Genomic DNA, 23244 nt, shown 5'->3' on the forward strand with positions numbered 1-23244 from the left:
ATCCCCCGGCCCTAATACGGGACAAGGGCGGTCCCGTACGGGACAAACCAATTTAGCCCAAAGTACGAGATGTCCCGGCTAATACTATGGCGATCCCACTATTGGCAACCCTATGGCAGTCCCACCACGTTGGGTCCCCAATGCTCTTCCCCCTCCCTCATGGTGATCCCCCCACTCCTTTTTTAAGCCAGTTCTGATAAAGAGTCTCTGACCTGAAACTGTAACAAATATATTACTTGTCTGGCTCTCTTTCAGGCAAACATCCCTGGAGTGTAAACATGCTGCCTCGCTCAAGACTGATCACAATGCTTTTCCGCATTATGAACTTACTGCCTTCTGCGGCCTCAGCAGTTTCAAGGACACAGACCTCCACCCCCCCCCCCCCCCTCCCCCCAGCCCCCCCTCCCTCACCTTCCCAACCTCAATGAGGAAGAAAAACATTGTTTCTCTTTCCACAGAACATAACAAGTGGAAGATATTAAAACAGAATGCATAGTCGGGGTGTGAAATTATGATTACTTTTCAAAGATACAGACACAAAGTGCTGGAGTAATTCAGCTGGTCAGAACACAGATTGGCAACGTTTCAGATCCGGTCCCATCTTCAGACTCCGATGACTTGAGTCTGAAGAAGGGTCCCAACCCGAAAAATCACCTATCCACGTTCTCCAGAGATGCTGCCTGACCAGTACCAGAACTGGAATTACTCCAGTACTTTGGTCTTTTTTTCCTTGTAAAGCAGCACCTGCAATTCCTCGTGTCAAAGATACAAGCACGATGCCAAGGAATAAGGCGGCTTCGCATTTGCTTTTCCTTTTATGCGCGTTAATCTATGTAGATTCCATTTCCATTCCAACGGACGATTTTAACGCATAATTTTCCCATAATCCCTGTAGCTTTCACAATTTTCCGTTTAGTTTTAGCTTGGTTCAGTTTAGAGATACAGCGCGGAAACAGGCCCCTCAGCCCACCGAGTCCGCGCCAACCAGCGGTCACCCGCACACTAACACTAACACTATCCTGCACACCAGGGGCAATTTCCACGCTTTACCACAGCCAATTAATTACAAACCTCTATGCGTTAGGAGTGTGGGAGGAAACCGGAGCACCCGAAAATCCATGTGGTCACAGGGAGAACGCAAAACCTCCGTGCGTCAGCACCCGTAGTCAGGATGGAACCCGGGCGTTGTAAGGCAGCAACTCTACCACTGCGCCACCGTGCCGCCCCAACGTTCTTTCCAAGCTCTAGCGTTACATCGATGGGCTACTTAATTTGTTGCCCCCTCAAACTATTTAAGGCAGTGGTTTAAACTCTGCTGTGTGACTCTGTGCCCTCTGTGGGGTGAGAGGTTTGGAGCAATTGATTTGGGGAGGGGAGTGTGGGTGGAGGTGGGGGTGGGGGATCAATATCCTTCAAACTGCTGAAGCAGCAGAAGGCAGTAAATTCAAGATGTGGAATGACATTGTGATCAGTCCTGGGCAAGGCAGCCTGTTTAGACTCCTGGGCCGTTTGACAGAAAGCGAGTTGGACAAGTAATAAACTAGCTGACAGGAACACTCATCACGAGCGAGACTGCAGCAGGAACAAAAGTGGTTTTATTATGTTCTCGCCGAGGCTAACTTAGCGTGCTTTCAAAACACACACACAAATGCCACCTTCATTCCCGCTCCACCATGTTTCACTTTCTCTGTCTGGAACAGAGTTGGATTTCCCAAGTTACCAGCATTATCAAAAAAATAAATACCGGGCTGCAGACTGAAATCTTGATGGGGTAAAGAATTTCTTCTTTTTTTTTTGGAAACCTGTAAAGTGATTCACTTGTAAAAATATTTCATTAGCAGCTGTGCGGCTGGTTTACAGGTTTTGTTGGTCTCTATCCAAATCGTATCTGCAGTACGAACATTAACTCTTAATTGGGCTTAAAGGCGCTTAAGTACTATAAAATTGCCTTCCTTTTGCCTGGGTTTAATAAGTCTTATTTATTACCTTTGCTCATTTATAGGACACGAAAATCTCTCACATCCCCAGCTGTTATCAGGCAACTGAACCGTCCTCTCACTGACTAGAGAGCGGCCCTGACCTCCCATTTACCTCACTGGGGACCTTCGAACTATCTTATAAGACAATAACTGCAGATGCTGGTACAAATCGAAGGTATTTATTCACAAAATGCTGGAGTAACTCAGCGGGTCAGGCAGCATCTCAGGAGAGAAGGAAAGGGTGAGGGGAAGAGGGGAAGAGAGGGACAGAGGAACTATCTTCTCCCACTTTAGATAGTTCCTCTGTCCCTCTCTTCCCCTCCCCCTTCCCAGTTCTCCCTCTATCTTCCTGTCTCCACCTATATCCTTCCTTTGTCCCGCCCCCCTGACATCAGTCTGAAGAAGGGTCTCGACCCCAAACGTCACCCATTCGGACTATCTTTAATCGGACTTTTTCCTGCTGTAGCCTCTATCCCTTTACTGTGCACCGAGGACAGCTTGATTGTAATCATGTATCGTCATTTCGCTGACAGGGTAACACACAAGTAAAAACAGCTTTTTCACTGTACCTCGACACACGTGACAATAATAAACTGAACTAAATTTATTACCTGGCTCCAATGTTCCTGAGAAGATGGTGCTGTGATGAAGATGCTTCAGCATTTCCTAATTGATGACGACTTCCAGGATTTAGTAGAGGTGACAATGATATACTTCCAATGTTTTAGGTGGTGAAATCGGGGTTGGTAAAAATGGTCAGTCACAACACAACAATGATCACAACACTGGTGCCAAATGAAAGTTAGTTTGAAATTTCTCCCGTTACAATCAAAATGTAAAATCGACTTTTGCTTATCCAAACTAGAATGCAAAAAAGGACACAAAGTGCTGGAGTAACTCAACGGGTCAGGCAGCAACTCTGGAGAGCAAGGATGGGTGGCGTTTTGGGTAGGAAACAACTGCAGACGCTGGTTTAAACCGAAGATAGACACAAAATGCTGGAGTAACTCAGCGGGACAGGCAGCATCTCTGGAGAGAAGGAACGGGTGACGCTTTGGGTCTGAAGAAGGGTCTCGACCCGAAATGTCACCCGTTCCGTCTCTCCAGAGATGCAGCTTGTTCCGCTGAGTTCCTCCAGCATTTTGTGCCTATCTTGGATGACATTTTGGGTCAGGCATTTTGTGTCGATTTTCGTAAACCAGCGTCGTCTGCGGTTCCTTGCATCGAGAAGGCAGAAACATTAGGTTGCAGGGTCCAGTTTCAATTCATTCCAAATAATGTAAAATATTGTCATCATAAGCAGGCAAGTGAAAGGAAAATGATTGCAATTGATTAAATTGTTTTCTTTCCTTGCTCTTCAGAAAATTGTCACAGGTAGCGGGGCTGTCAATGTTAACGATGTTTCAAAATTGGTTTGCTGAACATTGATGCACTTGCTTGGAATTTCAATGGGTGAGTCACCAATGTGTACATCAGAAATCTAGTTCCACCATAGTTTCCGCAGGTCACAGCCTGATTGTTCTGACATAATAGTATTGACGTTACCAAAGGCGGCACGGGCAGCACGGTGGCGCAGCGTTAGAGCTACTGCCTTACAGCGCCAGAGACCCGGGTTCGATCCTGACTACCGGTGCTTGTCTGCACGGAGTTTGTATGTTCTCCCCGAGACCTGCATGGGTTTTCTTCGAGATCTTCGGTTTCCTCCCACACTCAAAAAGACGTACAGGTTTGTAGGTTAATTGGCTGTAACTTGTCCCTAGTGTGTGTATGGTAGCGTTAATGTGCAGGGATCTCTTGTCGGTGTGGACTCGGTGGGCCAAAGGGCCTGTTTCCACGTTGTATCCCTCAACTAAACTAAACTAAAACTTTGCACAGACTAATCATCCGGCTGTGTTATCAGATACCTCCTGACCCACTAGATTTTAGATTTAGAGATACAGTGCGGAAACAGGCCCTTCGGCCCACTGTGTCCGCGCCGCCCAGCGATCCCCGCACATTAACACTATCCTACACGCAATAGGGACAATTTTTTTTTAACATTTACCCAGTCAATTAACCTACATACCTGTACGTCTTTGGAGTGTGGGAGGAAACCGAAGATCTCGGAGAAAACCCACGCAGGTCACGGGGAGAACGTACAAACTCCGTACAGACGGCGCCCGTAGTCGGGATCGAACCTGAGTCTCCGGCGCTGCATTCGCTGTAAGGCAGCAACTCTACCGCTGCGCCACCGTGCCGCCACTAATCTACCATGCCGCCACCGTGCCTCCACTAGACACCTTAGAACTACCAACCTAGACCTTATGGGTCAAATGTCCTCCGTCTCTTATCATTAGGGAATATGAAAACTCTCTCCCAAAATGAGGCACTGTAAACATGGCGGCACAGCGGTTCAGTGGTAGAGTTGCCGCCTCACACCGCCAGAGACCCGGGTTCAATCCTCATGTCAGGTGCTACGTGTACGGAGTTTGTACGTTCACCATGTGACCACGTGGGTTTTCTCCCTGAGCTCCGGGTTCCTCCCACATTCCAAAGACGTGCCAGGTTGCTGGTTGATTGGCCGCTATAATTTGCCCCTGGTGTGTGGGATGCAAAACTGGGATAACATAGAACTAGTGTACAGGTTGATCGTTGATCGGCGGGGACTCAGTGGGCCAAAGGGCCTGTTTCCGCGCTGTATCTCTGAACTAAACTAAACTGAAACATAAGAAGGACTCAGTAGGGAATGGGGAAAAATCTTTTCATTCTCAGCCAGAACAAAATGAATAGGATATTGGTGGATTTGCACTTAAAAGCATGACAGGTTGTTATGCCAGAGGCACAAGAGTCTGCAGAAGCTGCAATCTTGAGCAAAAAACAAACCGCTCGAGGAATTCAGATTGCATCTGTCCATTTCCCTTTGCAAATGGTGTCTGACCCGCTGAGTTCCTGTTACACTGGATTGTTTCATCGTGCTCTGTACAAAAATGTGTAACTACGGGGACAAAGGACTTTCCATGTCGATTCCCCAGTCTGTGCTGTGTAAGTGTCAGAGCGCATGGGATTATTGGCTCTATGCTATCTACTGACCACCGGGGAAAGGCCTGGATAGAGGGGATGCGGAGAGGATGTTTCCACGCGTGGGAGAGTCTAGGATCAGAGGGCAGAGCCTCGGAATAAAAGCACATACCTTCAGAAAGGAGACGAGGAGGAATTTCTTCAGCGAGGGTGGTGAACCTCTAGAATTCATTACCACAGACGGCTGTGAAGGCCAGGTCATTAAAGCGGTGATTGACTCCTCTTGATAACTACGGGTGTCGAGGGTTATGGGGAGCAGGCAGGAGATTGGGGATGAGAGGGAAAGATAGGTAGGCACAAAATGCTGCAGTAGCTCAGCGGGACAGGCAGCATCTCTGGAGAGAAGGAATGGGTGACGTTTCAGGTCGAGACCCTTCTTCAGACTGATGTCAGGGGATGGATCGGGACAGAGATAGAATGTAATCGGAGACAGGAAGACTGGTGGGAGAACTGGGAAGGGGGAGGGGATAGAGAGGGAAAGCAGGGACTATCTGAAGTTAGAGAAGTCAATGTTCATACCGCTAGGGTGAAAATTACCCAAGCGAAATATGAGGTGCAGTTCCTCCAATTTGCGCTGGGCTCACTCTGACAATGGAGGAGGCCCAGGACAGAAAGATCAGATTGGGAATGGGAGGAGGAGTTGAAGTGCTGAGCCACCGGGAGATCAGGTTGGCTAAGACGGACTGAGCGGAGGTGTTGAGCGAAACGATTGCCGAGCCTGAAGATAGATCATCCATGACTGTATAGCTGAGTAGATTCAACGGGCCAAATGCCCTAATTCTGCTCCAATGACGTATGAACTTAAGACTACCTAGAAGGAGGTGCAATAGCACTGATATTCAATTTAGTTTAGAGATACAGCGCGGAATTAAACCTTTCGGCCCACCGAATCCATGCTGACTAGCGATCCCCATTAGCACACAATTTATAATTTTTACTGAAGCCGATTAACCTACAAAGCTGTATATCTTTGGAGTGTGGGTCACAAGGAGAATGTACAAACTACGTACAGACAGCACCCGTGGTCAGGATCGAACTCGGGTCCCTGGCGCTGTAAGGCAGCAACTCTACCGCTGTGCCACCGTGCTGCACCTCAGTATTAAGAAAAATGGCCGCTGATGGGATACCCCATGGGGTGTCAACCACCTGGTGACCGTGCCCCTGGCAAGGGAGAAGGATAAATATACCTGGACTATCTCTGACATCTCCCTCCCGTTTCTGGACCTCACCATCTCCATCACAGGAGAAAAATTAGTGACGGACATTTATTACAAGCCCACCGACTCGCACAGCTATCTGGACTACACTTCTTCCCACCCGGTCCCCTGCAAAAAGTCTATCCCCTACTCCCAATTCCTCCGTCTACGCCGCATCTGTGCCCGGGATGAGGTGTTTCAGACTAGGGCTTCCGAGATGTCCTCGTTTTTCAGAAAACGGGGCTTCCCCTCCTCCATTATAGATGAGGCTCTCACTAGGGTCTCTTCTACATCCCGCAGCTCCGCTCTTGCTCCCCATCCCCCCACTCGCAACAAGGACAGGATCCCCCTCGTTCTCACCTTCCACCCCACCAGCCAGCGGATCCAACATATCATCCACCAACATTTCCGTCACCTACAACAGGACCCCACCACTGGCCATATCTTCCCATCCCCTCCCCTCTCTGCATTCCGCAGAGACCGTTCCCTCCGCAACTCCCTGGTCCACTCGTCCCTTCCTACCCAAACCACCCTAACCCCGGGCACTTTCCCTTGCAACCGCACGAGATGCAACACCTGTCCCTTTACCTCCCCCCTCAACTCCATCAAAGGACCCAAACATTCTTTCCAGGTGAGACAAAGGTTCACCTGCACCTCCTCCAACCTCATCTATTGCATCCGCTGCTCTAGATGTCAACTCATCTATATCGGCGAAACCAAGCGCAGGCTCGGCGATCGCTTCGCTGAACACCTGCGCTCGGTCCGCATTAACGCCACTGATCTCCCGGTGGCCCAGCACTTCAACTCCCCCTCCCATTCCCAGTCTGACCTCTCTGTCATGGGCCTCCTCCAGTGCCATAGTGAGGCCCGCCGGAAATTGGAGGAGCAGCACCTCATATTTCGCCTGGGCAGTTTGCGGCCCGGTGGTATGAACGTCGACTTCTCCAACTTCAGATAGCTCCTCTGTCCCTCCCTTCCCCTCCTCCTTCCCAGATCTCCCTCTATCTTCCTGTCTCCACCTATATCCTTCCTTTGTCCCACCCCCGACATCAGTCTGAAGAAGGGTCTCGACCCGAAACGTCACCCATTCCTTCTCTCCCGAGATGCTGCCTGACCTGCTGAGTTACTCCAGCATTTTGTGAATAAAAAGAGAAGGATAGACTGGCAGAGACCCAGGTGGCAGCACAGGGAGCGCGGTCAGAGACATGAGAGGAGTTGGTAGCAGTGGAAAAGATATGCCAGGTCTATTGCAGTGCAGAGAACCACTTGTTCCAAACTAAATATAGGCTGCTGATGGTGAAAGGGCTGAGAGTGAGTTGTTTAAATGTTATATGAAGTGTCTGAGTAAATCTTTTTGTGGTTTTCATGCCGTATTTTTCTGATTTTCTTTTTTTCCAAACCCAACTAACAGAAGGAGCAGTGTTCGACCATGTTCTGTGTGAAACGGTTTACTGTGGTCAGGAACCTCGGCTGTGGGATCGATCCCAGACTAATTCATCAAAAGTGCACCCACTGGCTTCAGCTGCATTACTTCTTTCAACTCCAGAAAGCGCTGCAGGTTTAACCCTTTCCCAAGCCCTGGGCCAGAAAAGGAAACCCAGCCTATGGATAGGGTTGCCAACTGTCCCGTTTTAGCCGGGACATCCCGTATTTTGGGCTAAATTGTTTTGTCCCGTGCGGGACAGCCCTTGTCCCATATTAGGCCCAGATGGCGCTGTAGGCCTGGACGCTGTGGGCCCGGACAGTGTAGGCCCAGACACTGTAGGCCCGGACGCTGTGGGCCCGGACGCTGTGGGCCCGGACGCTGTAGGCCCGGACGCTGTAGGCCCGGACGCTGTAGGCCCAGACGCTGTAGGCTCAGACGCTGTAGGCCCGGACACTGTAGGCCCGGACACTGTAGGCCCGGACACTGTAGGCCCGGACAGTGTAGGCCCGGACAGTGTAGGCCCGGGCGCCATTGGCGGAGCGGGAGCACTTGGCCACTGGCCGGGTGAGGTCACATGGGGCACGGGGCGGTAACGTCACCCTTTGTCCCTTATTTGGGAGTGAGGAAGTTGGCAACCCTACCTGTGGAGCCGTGAAGGGCCGAGGTCGTTATCTGAACGTTGCTCTCAGCGGGGATCGTGGCCAGAGGTCCACTACATGCGTGGAGGCAACGTTCCAATCACCGGGCAGCGCGACATTGGGTGAAGTGTAGCTGGAGATGCTGACGGGTAGACCAGCCTAACCAGTCCCTTGATAAGACACAAAACGCTGGAGTAACTCAGCACGCAGGCAGCATGCCTGGATAGAAGGAAGAGGCGACGATTCGGGTCGAGACCCTTCTTCAGACTCTGACGTCACCCAGTCCTTGTATCCAGACATGCTGCCTGTCTCGATGAGTTACTCCAGCATCTTGTCTCTGGAACCAGGCCCTTGTTTCTCTCCCCATCACAAGGTGCAAACCCACTCTTGAGATCACTGTGATCAACACTAGTGCCTTTATTTTAGACTTTTGCCATACAGAGTGGAAATAGGCCCTTCGGCCCACCGAGTCCATGCTAACCATCTATCACCTTATACGCTGGCACTATCCTACACACTAGGGCCAATTTGGGTGTCAGAGGTTATGGAGAGAAGGCAGGAGAATGGGGTTAGGAGGGAGAGATAGATCAGCCATGATTGAATGGTGGAGTAGACTTGATAGGCTGAATGGCCTAAATCTGCTCCTATCACTTCTGATCTTATGGCTTATGAATTCACGATTTTTGCCAAAGCCAATTAACCGACATACGTGTACATCTTTGGAATGTTCTTGGAAGAAACCAGAGCACCTGGAGTAAACCCACGCGGTCACGGGGAGAACGCACAAACTCTGTGCAGACAGCACCCGTAGTCGGGATCGAATCTGGATCCCTGCACTAAGGAAGCAATTCTACTCTTGCGCCACCGTGCCAATCCCATTCTTGTTGTGAATAAGCGATTTATTTCCACATGAACAAACTCTTCAGGAAGGCTGGCTCTGACCTGAGGGCAGAGTTGGATTCACGCGAGGTGGTCTTGGAGGGGAGGATGCTCCTCAAACTGCGGAGCATCCTGGACAATACAGCTCGCCTCCTCCATGACACACTGGTCAACCTGAGGAGCACCTTCAGCAACGGACTGGTCCCACCAAGATGCAGCACAGAACGCCACAGGAGATCCTTCTTCCCCGTGGCTATCAAACTGTACAACCCCTCCCCCTTCTGTCGTGGGGTAGACTGAGACTGAGACTGACCCCCCCCCCCCAATCTTTGCACATCCCCAATCCTTTCCACTCGTCACTTTAATTTCATGGTTCATGTATTTTCAAGACTGACTCACATTGGCAGATCAATTTCCCTCCTGGGATAAATAAAGTTCTCACATCATATTGTATAAACAGGAGGTTGGCGGGGGCAGGGAGGGGAGGAGGGAGGGGAGGAGGGGGGGGGGTAGAGGGGAGTAGAAGGGGTTAGAGGGGGTGTAGAGGCGGGTTAGAGGGTGGGGTAAAGGGGGGGTAGAGGGGGGTGGACAGGGGTAGGGGGGGTGGAGGGGGGTAGGGGGGTGTGTGGGGGAGAGGGGAGGGGGATGGGGGGAGGGGGAGTGAAGGAGGAAAGGGTGCTGCACCATTGCAGGAGAAGTTTAGGCCCAACGGGTCCACATGGCCTAGTATTCCTCTAAATCATTCCTATCCATGTCCCTGACCAAGTGTTTTTGTATTGTTGTTATAGTACCTGCCTCACCTACTTCCTCCAGTAGCTCGTTCCATATACCAACCTGAGTGACAAAGTTGCCCCTCTCATTCCCCTCTCAACTTAAACCTATGTCCTCTGTTTCTTGATTCCCCTACTCTGGGTAAAAGATTCTGTTGATACTTGGTTTAATTGTGCCTTCTCAAAGGCCAAGCAGCCCGAGGCTGTCATACGCCACAGGCATCTTGGATTCTTCCCAGCGCATCTACGACATAAAGTGCCGGAGTAACTCAGCGGGTCAGGCAACATCTCTGAAGAACAGGGATAGGCGACGCTTCGGGTCGAGACCCTACTTCAGACCCTTCTTCTCCAGTACGAGAAAGGGTCTTGACTGGAAATGTCACCTATCCGTTTTCTCCAGAGATGCTGCCTGACCCGCTGAGTTACTCGAGCACATTGTGTCCTTTTGGATTTGTGTTGCTTTATCACATTGTGGGTTACAAAATTAATTTGGAAGATGGATCTTCAGGTCTGCCAAGCAGATGTGGACATACACTGCCAGAGTGCCGCCTAAATCATTGAGTAGACACCCTCCACAGGTCGTTCGAATGAGCAAAATAACACGAGGCCATTTCCAAATGGAATTAATGATATCATGCCTGATCCCTGGAGATAGAGAGTGTGACTATTGTACAAGACATTGGCGAGGCAACATTTGGAGTATTGTGCTCAGTTTCCAACGCCCTGTAATAGGAAAAACATTGCTAAACTAGAAAGGGCGCAGAGAAGATTTGCGAGGATGTTGCCAGGACTAGAGGTTTACGGGAATGCTGCCAGGACTCGAGGGCCTGAGCTACAGGGAGAGATTGAGCAAGCCAGGACCATGAAACCAGCATCTGCAGTTCCTTCCCACACATGGGTTGAGAAGGGTTTGGCCCAAAACAAGGCAGGTGGGACAAGTGTAGCTGGGGCATGTTGGTCGGCATGGGCAAGTTGGGCTGAACGGCCCGTTTCGTCACTCTGTGACCTGCAAGCTGTGTGAGCTACTTCACAATTTGATGTCTTCCTCCTGCACTTCACAAAGCCTTTTTATTTTGCAGCAGCAGCAGCAGTTTTGTGTGTGCATGTGAAAAGGCCAGTTTAATGGAATCCCTGAACCATTAACCACGGGTAAGCCATGAAACGAGTGCGATCAATGCCCCAACTGTGCACACCCTCTCATCCACGTTCCTTGCAAATTAGCTGTCTGCCACTCATTGGGCACCTTGGGTGGCAGTCACGTCTGCTGTGAGCTCGGTGCAATGCCAGAACATTTGAAGAGGCCTTTAATGTTGCAAACATGTTTAGTTTAGTTTAGAGATACAGCGCAGATACAGGCCCTTCGGCCCACCGGGTCCGTGCCGCCCAGCGATCCCCGCACACTAACACTATCCTACACACACTGGGGACAATCTTTACTTTTTACCAAGCCAATTAACCTACATACCTGTACGTCTTTGGAGTGTGGGAGAAAACCGAAGATCTCATAGAAAACCCACGCGGGTCACGGGGAGAACGTACAAACTCCGTACAGACAGCACCCGTAGTCGGGGTCGAACCCGGGTCTCCGGCGCTGCATTCGCTGTAAGGCAGCAACTCTACCGCTGCGCCACCGTGCCGCTTGGTGTACTAGGTCCCTTATTACAGCCAAAGACAAGGTCAATTTCCGGTCTCATCTTTTTGTATCTCCCTCCCTACGAACATTCCATTCAATACAAGCTTTTAACACCCTTGGGCCTCACCCTCTTTATCTCATTCTCCTTACCACTTGCAACAAAGATTTCTGTCATCTTGAACACGCTCGCAAAAACTCCCTACCAACCAGCACCTTAACCCTGTGCAGGAAGGAACTGCAGGTGCTAGCTTACACCGAAGAGAGACTCCGCCAAAATGCTGGGGGAACTCAGAGGGACAGAAGGAATGGGTGACGTTTTGGGTCGAGACCCTTCCTCAGACTTAACTCTGCACTGCTCCCTTTTCTGTCTTCTCTCTTGCTCCCTCCCAGTCCATAGCCCACCTAATAATTCCTTTAATTCCTTTAGTTCCTTTAATTATTTTTGACGCAAGTCCTTGTGGTGCTTCTAAAAACCGCAATGAGAACCCACTCTGTTACCTTTGGTTCTCCAGGGATGATGTGTGACCTGCTGAGTTAATCCAACATACTGTCACCTGCTTGGCTCACGTGACAGAAAAGCTTGGTGATTGTCTGAGTGTATTACTTGATTAGTACAGGTGTCAGTTACGGGGAGAAGGCAGGAGAATGGGGTTAGGAGCAAAGATAATAGAGCAGAGCAAGATAAACCACTCGACCCTAAAAACCGTAGTACGTCACGGCGCCATTTTAGTAGGCAGAAACTTGCAGAAACATCTAAAAATAAAAATAACAGAAACCTGTGATTTGATAGATGAGATATATTCTGCATTTTAATGGTATCATCACACATACTGCTCCCCCAAAACACCGATTACACTGCGAGAGGCATGACGAACAGCGGGGTTTGCTTACTAAAATGGCTCCTTTGCGTACTACACTTCAGTATAGGTGATTTCGACAGAGTGGTCTATCTTGCTCTGCTCTATTATCTTTGGTTAGGAGGGAGAGATAGATCAGCCATGATTGAATGGCGGAGAGACTTGATGGGCCGAATGGCCTAATTTACTCCTGTCACTTATAACTTTAAGACCTTATTACGTGTCTGTTAAAATACAGAATATTCGGTGATAGATAGCTCAGAGTATTAACTGTCTCAGCAGTGCCTGGGGTAGGTTCCGCGGTGCACAGTCCTTTGGTTAAACATACCGCCATTGCAGGCTTTAGTTCCTTCCCACCATTGGGTAGGGGTGTCAACGTCCTCACTCCCAAATACAGGACAAGGTGATGTCACCGCCCCATGCCCCACGTGACCTCACCCAGCCAGCGGCCACGTGCTCGCGCTCCGTTAATGGCTGCTGCGGGGCGCGGGGCGGTGACGTCACCCTTTGTCCCTTATTTGGGTGTGAGGAAGTTGGCAACCCTACTAATACGGGACAAGGGCGGTCCTGAACGGGACAAACTAATTTAGTCCAAGATATGGAATGTTCCGGCAACGCTACCATTGGGGCACTTTCTGCGGCCTACGGCCTTCTGGGTAGACACTGCCACCATTGCCGCTTTGTTTCTGACGTAAATCTGAGTGATCATAGAGTGTTTAGTTTAGTTTAATCTTGAGGTACAGGGCAGGGAACAGTCCCTCGGGCCCACCGGGTCCGCGCTGACCAGCGATCCCCGCACACTAACACCATCCTACACACACATTAGGAACAACTTACATTTGTAGAAAGCCAATTAACCTACAACCTGTACGTCTTTGGAGTGTGGGAGGAATCTGAAGATCTCGGAGAAAAACCACGCGGTCACGGGGAGAACGTACAAGCTCTGTTCAGACAGCACCCGCGGTCGGGATCGAACCCGGGTCTCTGGCGCTGAAAGCGCTGTCAGGCAGTAACTCTACCGCGGCACCACCGTGACAAACTGCCTTCATTGCACCGATTATTATGGCCTGTGTTCCTGCTCTCAGTGGGGAAGTAATCCTCTTTACACAGTAATGGGGAGATTGAAAGAAGTTAAAATCAGAAATCAAGCAATTTATACTCATCCGGTCAGATGTTTCTGTTACATTTTTCTCGTTAGTCAACCTTGAAGGGGCTTGACATTTGAAGTTACTCCAACATTGTGTGTCTATAACCAGACACTTGTCTCTCTTCCCATCTCGAGGTGCAAACCTGCCCATGAGGTCACTGCGGTCAACACTTGTGCCTTTACTTTAGAGGTACACCGTGGAAACCGACCAGTGATCAACCCAAACGCTGGCACTATCCTACGCACGAGGGCCAATTTGGGCGTCAGAGGTTATGGGGAGAAGGCAGGAGAATGGGGTTAAGCGGGAGAGATAGATCAGCCAGGATTGAATGGCAGAGTCAACTAGATGGGCCGACTGGCCTAATTCTACTCCCATCACTTATGACCTAGTCAACCTTGAAGAGGCATGACCTCGGTGTCAAATAAAGGGATGTTTAGATACATAGAAAATAGGTGCAGGAGTAGGCCATTCGGCCCTTCGAGCCAGCACCGCCATTCAATATGATCATGGCTGATTATCCAAAATCAGAACCCCATTCCTGCTTTCTCCCCATATCCCCTGATTTCATTTGCCCCAAGAGCTATATCTAACTCTCTCTGGAATTCATCCTGTGAATTGGCCTTCACTGCCCTCTGTGGTAGAGAATTCCACAGATTCACAACGTTCTGGGTGATAACATTTTACCGGTCTGAAATGGCCTACCCCCTTTTCTTAAACTGTGACCCTTTATTCTTGCATTTTATTCTGTCTTAAAACTGTTACACTTTGTTTCGTTGGGTTGTTTAAATTAATACTGACTAGCTAATTAATTTATTGCATCGTATGGGAGGCGCATTCCCTATCTCGTTGTACCCCTGTACAATGACAATAAAGATATATTGTATTGTATTGTATTGTTTGAAGAGGGATGCACTTTTACAGCGGGAAAATCACCACGAGAATTCCAGAGACAGGGACGATCTGCAAGCCGTGCGTGGGTTTTAATGTACAGGCTCTGCAGAATGCGTGACTCTCAATGAATAAAGTAAAAGCAAGGCCAAAATAAATGGCAAAATGCCTGACACACTCTGCTCCCAAGCTGTTAAAATCACACACTAATAACCTCCAGTCTTTGAGAGCCGTCAAACAGAAGTGGTTTATGGTCGGACAGATGTTATTTCTACTGAACCATTTTAATTGAAGTTGCACATCTGATAGCCGTAAATAAATGGCGTCATTCTGCTCTGCTAAATGTCCATTTAAATGTCAGAAAAACGCTGTTCGGTAATCTCTTGCCAGTCCATTAATTTTATGTGGACATTTAAATGAAAAATAAAGACACTTTTATCATTCTGTGCGATATTAAAGTTTGAATTGTTGACCTTCGTAACATAAGTCAAAGAATTTTGATTGGAGAATCCATCAAGATATTTGCAAAGCATAATGACTACTTAACAAATCACTTCATTGTCTCCATTATACCATGGTGTCAAATAAAGGGATGTTTAGATACATAGAAAATAGGTGCAGGAGTATGCCATTTGGCCCTTCGAGCCAGCACCGCCATTCAATATGATCATGGCTGATTATCCAAAATCAGAACCCCGTTCCTGCTTTCTCCCCATATCCCCTGATTCCATTTGCCCCAAGAGCTATATCTAACTCTCTCTTGAATACATCCTGTGAATTGGCCTTCACTGCCCTCTGTGGCAGAGAATTCCACAGATTCACAACGCTCTGGGTGAAAACATTTTTCCTCATCTCAGTCCGAAATGGTTTATTCTTAAACTGTGACCCCTTATTCTTAAAAGTCAAACCTGAGCGTTCAATGTGAACGGTTCTCGCGATTTGGTTTTATTTTTAAAAGTTTTTTATTTGCAATTTTAGTTTAGAGATACAGCGTGGAAACAGGCCCATCAGCCCACCGAGTCCGCACCGACCGGTGATCGCCACACATTAACACTATCCTACACACACGAGGGACGATTTACACTTAAACCAAGTATACAACCCCAAGCCAATTAACCTACAAACCTGCACGTCTTTGGAGTGTGGGAGGAAACCGAAGATCTCGGAGAAAACCCACGCAGGTCACGGGGAGAACGTACAAACTCCGTACAGACAGCACCCGTAGTCGGGATCGAACCTGGGTCTTTGGCACTGCAAGCACTGTTAAGCAGCAACTCTACCGCTGTGCCACCCAATGCACTGGTTCAGTGTGACTGAAGGATAGTTAGTACTGGCACTTCCTGACCTACCTAAGGGGTTACATTCCGTGAACCTTTACACAAGTTAGATTTTACGTGTCGGAATCGCTAAACACGTCCCCTGCCCAAAATAACCCACTGAGAGGATTGTGGGAAGGAACTGCAGAAGCTGAAGATAAGACACAAAAAGCTGGAGTAACTCAGTGGGACAGGCAGCATCTCTGGAGAAAAGGATTAGGTGATGTTTCAAGTCGAGACGAAACGTCACCTATTCCTTTTCTCCAGAGATGCTGTCTGACCCACAGTATTACTCCAGCTTTTTGTGTCTATCAATGAGGGTGTTAATTGTCTCAGTGGCGTCCAGCTGAGTCCGGGGCATTTCTGGGGTCTCTGACTTCGGGGCAAGCAGCGCGCATTGATGGCTTGAGTTCCATCTGGTCGCTGGGGCACTTTTTGCAGCATGCGTTCTGGCTAAAATCGGCTTGTTCCCGATGTAAACTCGAGTGACCTCACGGTGTGGTGGAAATTCCGAATTTCCTTGGTTGCACGAGAGACCGAGTGCAGACTTACCTCAGTGCAAGTTTACACAAGTCACCGATTGCGTAAGTTGGGGAGTGTCTGTGTTTACATTTGGCTTTGGAGGAAAGCGTAAATCTATTCATTCGCCTCAACAGAAATGAGAATGAGGATGGATGCATCACAGGCAAATGAGTTAATACTACTGTGATAGCACAATCAGTAAATTTAACAATGTGAAGACTGTGGCACAACCTTGCAAATATTCCAATGGCAATTTCTCAGCCAGACCGCTTTACCCACTTCAGTGCACAAGAAGACTCATGAACAATTTCGCACTAGGAGTTGCCTGTGGACAAGCTTATCTCAGATCAAATCAAACTGGAAAAGATGGGACCTTCAAGCGTATATCGGGGAAATAAACTTAAATTCCCTCCATCTCCGATCCTCAAAACCAAAACTGTGCACTTTGATCGAGTTTGTGTCCTTCACAAGCATCTGCCAATTCTCCAGTTGGCTCGATTTCTCAATGTTCTTCTGTCATTTTTATTCAACTTACAGAACTCAATGAGCTCCTCGCAGGACAAAATAACCTCGCCCGATCACATTGCAATGAAACAACTGCACAGCCATAAAGACACTCCTGGAGTAAGTGACAGAAGACTGACCAGGCCTTCTGACTGGGCCTCCTGTCTGGGCCTACTGACCAGTCCTTCTGACCAGGCCTATTGACCAGGCCTCCTGACCAGGCCTTCTGACCAGGCCTTCTGACCAGGCCTTCTGACCAGGCCTACTGACCAGTCCTCAAGACAGGGCCTTCTGACTGGGCCTTCTGACCAGGCCTTCTGACCAGGCCTCCTGACCAGGCCTTCTGACCAGGCCTTCTGACCAGGCCTTCAAACCTGCTGAGCCATTCAGTAAAAATCGGGACTCGTCTTGCCATGGAGCCATAGAGTCATACAGCACAGAAACGGGTCCATCGGCCCAATCACCCATTCCAACCAGGGTGTCCACCAGAGCTAAGATGGACACAAAAAGCTGGAGTAACTCAGCAGGACGGGCAGCATCTCTGGAGAGAAGGAATGGGTGCCGTTTATGGTCGAGACCCTTCTTCCACCGTAGCTAGACCCATCGCCTACATTTGGCCCATTGGGCTCTAAAGCTTTCCTATCCATGCATATGCCCAAATGTCTTTTTAATGTAATCTGAGTTCATAAAATTATACTTGGCGTAGATAGGGTAGACAGTTAGAACCTTTTGCCCGGGGATGGAAATGTCAAAGACCAGAGGGTATTGCCATAAGTTCAGAGGTGGAAAATGTAACAGGAGACATGCGGAACTAGTTGTTTTTTACACAGAGTGGTGGGAGCCTGGAAAGAGCTGCCAGGAGTAGTGGTGGAAGCGATACGATAGTGACTTTTAGATTGCCACATGCACATTGAGGGAATGACAATAGACAACAGACAATAGGTGCAGGAGTAGGCCAATCGGCCCTTCGAGCCAGCACCACCATTCAATGTGATCATGGCTGATCATTCTCAATCAGTACCCCGTTCCTGCCCTCTCCCCATACCCCCTGACTCCGCTATCCTTAAGAGCTCTATCTAGCTCTCTCTTGAATGCATTCAGAGAATTGGCCTCCACTGCCTTCTGAGGCAGAGAATTCCACAGATTCACAACTCTCTGACTGAAAAAGTTTTTCCTCATCTCCGTTCTAAATGGTCTACCCCTTATTCTTAAACTGTGCCCCCTGGTTCTGGACTCCCCCAACATTGGGAACATGTTTCCTGCCTCTAACGTGTCCAAACCCTTAATAATCTTATACGTTTCGATAAGATCCCCTCTCATCCTTCTAAATTCCAGTTTATACAAGCCTAGTCGCTCCAGTCTTTCAACATATGACAGTCCCGCCATTCCGGGAATTAACCTAGTAAACCTACGCTGCACGCCCTCAATAGCATGAATATCCTTCCTCAAATTTGGAGACCAAAACTGCACACAGTACTCCAGGTGCGGTCTCACTAGGGCCCTGTACAACTGCAGAAGGACCTCTCTGCTCCTATACTCAACTCCTCTTGTTATGAAGGCCAACATTCCATTGGCTTTCTTCACTGCCTGCTGTACCTGCATGCTTACTTTCAGTGACTGATAGGAATGGATAGATTGATCCATGTGTAGGCAGAGGAAATTAGTTTAATTGGGCATCATGGTCACCACAGACATTGTGGGCTGAAGGGCCTGCTCCTGATCTCAGTGTCCTGCTTTCTATGTTCTGTTTGAGGGTCTGTTTGAGAGTCTTATGGCTCGGGTGTTCTGAAGACAAATTGGTTAATGACCGAGGTTTCAAGTGGTAGCTTTCAGAGTGCACTGCGCTCCTGACCAGTGCTCGGGACTGCATGACTTGAGCGTTCAAATGTGCCAATCCATTGATAGTCTGTTAATTTGAGATGTATGTTCGTCTGTTGAAAGACTGGAATGACTGGGCTTGCATACACTAGAATTTAGAAGGGCGAGAGGGGATCTTATTGAAACATGTACGATTATTAAGGGATTGGACACGTTAGAGGCAGGAAACGTGGTCCCAATGTTGGGGGAGTCCAGATCCAGGGGCCACAGTTTAAGAATAAGGGGTAGGCCACTTAGAACGGAGATGAGGAAAAACCTTTTACAGTCAGAGAGTTGTAAATCTGTGAAATTCTCTGCCTCAGAAGGCAGTGGAGGCCAATTCTCTGGATGCTTTCAAGAGAGAGCTGGATAGAGTTCTTAATGATGGCGGAGTCAGGGGGTATGGGGAGAAGGCAGGAACGGGGTAGTGATTGTGGATGATCAGCCATGATCACATTGAATGACAGTGCTGGCTCGACGGGCCGAATGGCCTCCTCCTGCACCTATTGTCTATTGTCTAATTTCTCTGGAGAAAGGATGGGAACATCTTCCCTATCACTGCCAGAGATTTCCATTGCATTACATGTGCAAAGAGTGGGATGTACTGAAATCCGGCTGCAGTGGCTTACAGTGCCACCCGCACCTCAAGTCAACCATTCGCTCTCCTTCGTGTAATAAGGACGCCCTGGAATAAAGTCACTGGGATTAAAGGCAGTGGCTGAGAAAGGGAGCAGTTTGGGTACAATCACAACAGACGTTCCTTACCAAATTCGCTGGCACAGAGGTGATCCAGGATAATGTCGGTGTTCATTTCATTGTCGCAAGGAGGACACACTTCCGATGCTGCCGGAATAAAGCAAATAAGAGTCAATAAACAATAGACAATAGGTGCAGGAGGAGGCCATTCGGCTCTTCGAGCCAGCACCGCCATTCAATGTGATCATGGCTGATCATTCTCAATCAGTACCCCATTCCTGCCTTTTCCCCATACCCCCTGACTCCGCTATCCTTAAGAGCTCTACCAGCTCTCTCTTGAATGCATTCAGAGAATTGGCCTCCACTGCCTTCTGAGGCAGAGAATTCCACAGATTCACAACTCCCTGACTGAAAAAGCTTTTCCCCATCTCAGTTCTAAATGGCCTACCCCTTATTCTTAAACTGTGGCCCCTTGTTCTGGACTCCCCCAACATTGGGAACATGTTTCCTGCCTCTAACGTGTCCAACCCCTTAACCCCTCGGGCGGTCATTGAGTGCAGAGGAGGTGAGAAACTGCACAGATAGTTAGCAAAAAGCAGCACTCATATATATGGGCCATTCAAGTCAGACAAAGTGCTTTTGCAGCCATGGAAACAGTTTAAAGGTTCACCAAAGTTGAAGCAGGGATTGCAATAAAAAGGAAACGCAGATGCTGGTTCGTACCATAGATCGATAGACACAAAAGCGCTGGAGTAACCCAGCGGGTCAGGCGGCATCTCTGGCGAACATGGATAATTGGCCTTTCAGGTCTAGGACCCTTCTTCAGACTAACGAAACAAAATGGATTCCAAGAAGGGTCCCGACACGAAACATCGCCTGTCCACTTTCTTCAGTTGCACAAATTGGTTGTCGTATCTCGTGAAGTTCTTTGGTTAATAGGCGGACATTGATGGACGGAGTTGTGGGGAGTGGGGGGGACGGGGACGGGAGAGGGAGGGGGTGGGATGAAATCTGGAGGTCCATGTTGACACTTGGGGGTCAGGAACCAAATGGAGAGGTTGGGGGTTTGAACCAGATTTTCACAGATGAGGTCGTCGGTGACCGGCACTCAATTTCCTTTAGATTAGTCCAGAGATACAGCACGGAAACAGGCCCTTCAGCCCACCCGAGTCCACGCCGATCATCAATCACCATTTGACAACAATACCATGTCATCTCGCTTTCCCATCCACTCTCTATGCACCAGGGGGGGATTTACTGAGGGCCAATTAACCTACAAACCCCCACGACTTTGGGATGTGGGAGGAAACCGGAGCACCTGGAGGAAACCCACGCGGTCACAGGGAGAACGTGCAAACTCTGCACACGGACGGCACCCGAGGTCAGGATCGAACCAGTGACCCCGGCGCTGTGAGGCACAGGCACTGCCAGCTGTGCCACCCACTAAAGGGACTTGAGGGATGGAGAGACGACCGAGGGAGGTGGGAATCTGCAGGATGTAAACCTGGCTCCGTCCTGGGGGCGGGGTTGGATTCACGGGAGGTGGTCTTGGACGGGAGGATGCTCCTCAAACTGCGGAGCATCCTGGACAATACAGCTCACCCCCTCCATGACACACTGGTCAACCTGAGGAGCTCCTTCAGCATCAGACTGGTCCCACCAAGATGCAGCACAGAACGCCACAGGAGATCCTTCTTCCCTGTGGCTATCAAACTGTACAACCCCTCCCCCTTCTGTCGTGGGGTAGACTGAGAATGAGACTGACTCCCCCCTCCCCCAATCTTTGCACATCCCCAATCCTTTCCACTCATCACTTTAATTTCATGTTTCATGTATCTTGTGTTTTTATGACTGTTGGCAGATCAATTTCCCTCCTGGGATAAATAAAGTTCTATCGTATCGCATCGCATCGTATCGTAAGGGAAGGTGCCCTGCGCTTGTTGAATCCAAATGTCAAATCCACATCTCATCACAGACGCAGATGAATAGTTCTGCAACTAACAGGACCCATGGTGTTTGCTGGTTGAGCCCTGCATCTGAGTGGAGAAATCAAACCATTTTCAGCCACAGCAGATCAACCCTCTCTGCTTTCTCTGGAGGTCAAAATGACAGATGAGTTCACTCCTTCTGATCAAGAAATGTCCATTTTGTTAATAACATTAACAAAAGTGCGGCACGGTGGCGCAGCGGTAGAGTTGCTGCCTTACAGCGATGTAGAAGACCTGGGTTCGATCCCGACTACGGGCGCCCTCTGTACGGAGTTTGTACATTCTCCCCGTGACCTGCGTGGGTTTTCTCCGAGAGCTTCGGTTTCCTCCCACACTCCAAAGACGTGCAGGTCTTGTAGGTTAATTAGCTTGGTAAATGTAAACATTGTCCCTAGTGGGTGTAGGATAGTGTTAATGTGCGAGGATCGCTGGTCGGCGCGGACTCGGTGGGCCGAAGGGCCTGTTTCCGCGCTGTGTCTCTAAACTAAACATAGAAGAGTTTCAGCCCACTGAGTATATGATGGTTCACAGAACAATACCATGTCTTGTTTAGAAGTGGTGGATGTTTATGTTAAATTTTATGTAGTTGCGTGCTTTGTTGCTATTTTTGGTCTGACTGTATGCCAAATCGAATTCTTTGTGTGTTGCAAAACATACTTGGCTAATAAAATTACGATTACAATGTTATTGCTTTTCTGTAACCTGCTCTCCTCACAATCCCATCAACTCTCACAGGCTTCTATCACTCACCTAACCTACACACGAGGGTGATTATCCTGCAGACCCACACAACTAAACATCCACTCCCTTCACCATCAGCACTAAGTGAAGGCATGTGTACATCCAGGATACAAAGTGCTGGAGTAACTCAGCGGGTCAGGCAGCATCTGTGGAGAACATGGATAGGTGACGTTTCACAGAGTGCTGGAGTAACTCAGCGGGTCAGGCAGCATCTCCGGAGAACATGGACAGGTGACGTTTCACAGAGTGCTGGAGTAACTCAGCGGGTCAGGCAGCATCTCTGGAGAACATGGATAGGTGACGTTTCACAGAGTGCTGGAGTAACTCAGCGGGTCAGGCAGCATCTCTGGAGAACATGGATAGGTGACGTTTCACAGAGTGCTGGAGTAACTCAGCGGGTCAGAGAGCATCTCTGGAGAACATGGATAGGTGACGTTTCGGGTCAAGACCCTTCTTCTCCGGTCTGAAGACCACAAAACGCCACCTATTCCTGTTGTCCAGGGATGCTGCCTGACCTGCCGTTACCCCAGCACTTTGCGTCCTTTTGTGCATTAACCAGCATCTGCAGTTCCTTGTTTCTATATTTGTACCGTGGCAAACTGCAGTGCAGCAACTTGTCCAAACATCTTTGCTAAGTTCTCCTAAACTGCAAGTGGGGCAGAGGTAGCAAACATATGGGATTCCAGCCATCCATGACCCCCTCTCCAGGCCCCACACTGTCCTGATCGGCAAATCCAGGAACTGTCATAGAATCACACAGTGTGGTAACAGGCCCTTCGGCCCAACTTGCCCACACTGACCTACGTGTCCCATCCACAGGAGTACCACCTGAACGTGATTTTAGAAGTATTGTATGCATCTTAAAGATGTTTACTTCCTTCCGCGCACTCACTTCCTTCCCAATAAAATCACTTGTTGCTTCTTGATTAGTGTCAGGGGTTATGGGGAGAAGGCAGGAGAATGGGGTCAGGAGGGATAATTGCTTTGAGAAATTATTTATAGAAAGACAATAGTTTCACCAGTCAAGCCAAGCTAGGACAGGTAGACACAAAAAGCTGGAGTAACTCGGCGGGTCGGGCAGCCTCTCGGGAGAGAAGGAATGGGTGACGTTTCGGGTTGAGACCCTTCTTCAGACTGATGTCAGGGGGA

General features: G+C 49.0%; 1 protein-coding gene across 1 annotated transcript in view; it reads right to left on the minus strand.

Moving 5' to 3' along the window:
• The window catches only part of LOC144610342 (secreted frizzled-related protein 1-like), a 151495-nt gene that overhangs the window by 97219 nt on the left and 31032 nt on the right, over positions 1-23244 (minus strand). The window contains exon 2 of the mRNA XM_078428963.1: positions 19436-19513. Coding sequence (XP_078285089.1) covers positions 19436-19513 — 78 coding nt within the window. The remainder of the gene's footprint in view (positions 1-19435; positions 19514-23244) is intronic.

Source organism: Rhinoraja longicauda, chromosome 36 (genome assembly GCF_053455715.1).
Source record: "Rhinoraja longicauda isolate Sanriku21f chromosome 36, sRhiLon1.1, whole genome shotgun sequence".
In the NCBI taxonomy this organism is placed as follows: domain Eukaryota; kingdom Metazoa; phylum Chordata; class Chondrichthyes; order Rajiformes; family Arhynchobatidae; genus Rhinoraja; species Rhinoraja longicauda.